At 43.1% G+C, this 1784-nt stretch overlaps 1 protein-coding gene across 1 annotated transcript in view; it reads left to right on the forward strand.

Moving 5' to 3' along the window:
* LOC104528743 (kremen protein 1) overlaps nucleotides 1-492 on the forward strand; it is a gene marked incomplete at its 3' end in the record, with an annotated part of 18112 nt that extends 17620 nt beyond the window's left edge. Inside the window, exon 5 of the mRNA XM_010172837.2 lies at nucleotides 339-492. Within this exon, the coding sequence (XP_010171139.2) occupies nucleotides 339-492 (154 nt within the window). The remainder of the gene's footprint in view (nucleotides 1-338) is intronic.
* Nucleotides 493-1784: the final 1292 nt, after the last annotated feature.

Consider the following 1784-nt stretch of genomic DNA (forward strand, 5'->3'; position numbering starts at 1 on the left):
AGGTCTCACTCCCACTCCAGGAGAACCAGCCCTCTCTCTCTGCATCCAGAGCAATGTGGGCAAATGACCAGTTAATAATGCCAGGATGCTAGGAGAAAGTATGCTTGCTTACTGCCATTATGAGTGACAGGGTGCCCTAACTGCCTTCCATTCCATCTTTCTTGCTAGTAGCATCCTGACAGCTCAAACAAAACCTGTTTGTGGTAGGACTTCTGACTAATCATACCTCCCCAAAACACACATATTTTGCTGCCAGCTTTCTTGCTCAAACAACCTCCTGCTTTTACTTCTTTAAATATTATCCCTCCCCTCTTCCTTACGCATCTTTGTTGTTAAAGTTCGCAGGCATGGAATCAGGTTATGCTTGTTTCTGTGGAAATAATCCTGACTACTGGAGATATGGGGAGGCAGCCAGTACGGAATGCAACAGTGTTTGCTTTGGAGACCATACTCAGCCTTGTGGTGGGGATGGCAGAGTCATTCTTTTTGACAGTAAGTATTAAAACAGGCTCAAGTTTTTCCCAAGTGAGGCCTCAAGTGTTCAGAAAATTAGAGAAAAGGATTTAAATGCAATGAGAACCCTTGCACACAAAACAGCTAACCACCTAAATTCAGTATAAAATAAAGCTGCTTTCCATGTGTGCATAAAATTCACATCCATTAATAATGTGAAAAAGCTCTTCCAAGAAATGATGCCTGCTCAAGCAACTGACTCATGCTCCAGAGATTGTCTTTTACTTCCCACAAATGGTACTAACCCAGCTAAACAGCATATCACAGAAAGACTCCTTCAGAACTGATCTTGCCAGAGAGCAGATATATGATTATGTGAGGCACCCCAAATAAAATTTAAATCTACACCACCTTGGGTTTTTTATTAAACCAGATGAGACTTGCTATAAGCCAGTTAACACAACACAAAGCAGTGTAGTAGAATTGGGACAAAGAAGGAGTGGACCGCAGAAGTATAAACAAGTTAGGTTGCTATTATATGACCACCTCTGATTTTATTTCTTATACATAGAAATCCTCCTCTTTTAAGTATACCTACCGGTGCTAGCTGTGCAGCTTCACAGGTTGACAGTATGAGTACCCAGTTGTCTGGCTGCCATACAGGCCCCCAGTATAGCCTGGAGTACTGGAAAAGTTCACAGTATGTGCACATTGGGCACTGATATATCATTGCTTCTCCAATCTCAACTGCTTCTGATGTAGAAGCTACCTTTTAAGTTGAGTTATAAACTTTCTGGAACTAAGAGGCATCATTTTCTACCTTCTGAACACGCAACCAAACTTCCCATCTCTTTTCTCTAAAACTCTGGTTCCCAGCTAGCAAGACAGAAAGACATTTCAGTTGAGACAGGAATTAGTCACTCTGCTCACTTCCAAATTCTACCCGATACAAAAAGAAGCACCGGAGCTGCATGTTGCTTTCAGTGTGGCGATGGTATGTACCTTTGCACTGCAGTATCCTCTGTTGTCTTCTGTTCTTGGCCTCCCAAATTCCTCAATGGGTAAGGACTTCCTTTGTAGTTTTTCTTTTCTGGAATGACTGAGGGCTCAGCAAGATGTTACCCTGAGGACCTGCACTGTCTTTTCTGGTAAACAGCAAGGGAGGAAGCTATGGCCAGGTAAGAGAGGTCATCGTAGTAATTGCCAGCTTTCTTTGGCTGATGAGCAACACCTGTTCTCATCATTCCTCTTTTACAGATTATGCCATATCCCCTGAACTTTCACTCGTATCCCTGCACACACACACAGAAACACACCCCCCACCCCCCTCC

Source organism: Antrostomus carolinensis, unplaced genomic scaffold (genome assembly GCF_000700745.2).
Source record: "Antrostomus carolinensis isolate BGI_N321 unplaced genomic scaffold, ASM70074v2 scaffold37017, whole genome shotgun sequence".
Classification (NCBI taxonomy): domain Eukaryota; kingdom Metazoa; phylum Chordata; class Aves; order Caprimulgiformes; family Caprimulgidae; genus Antrostomus; species Antrostomus carolinensis.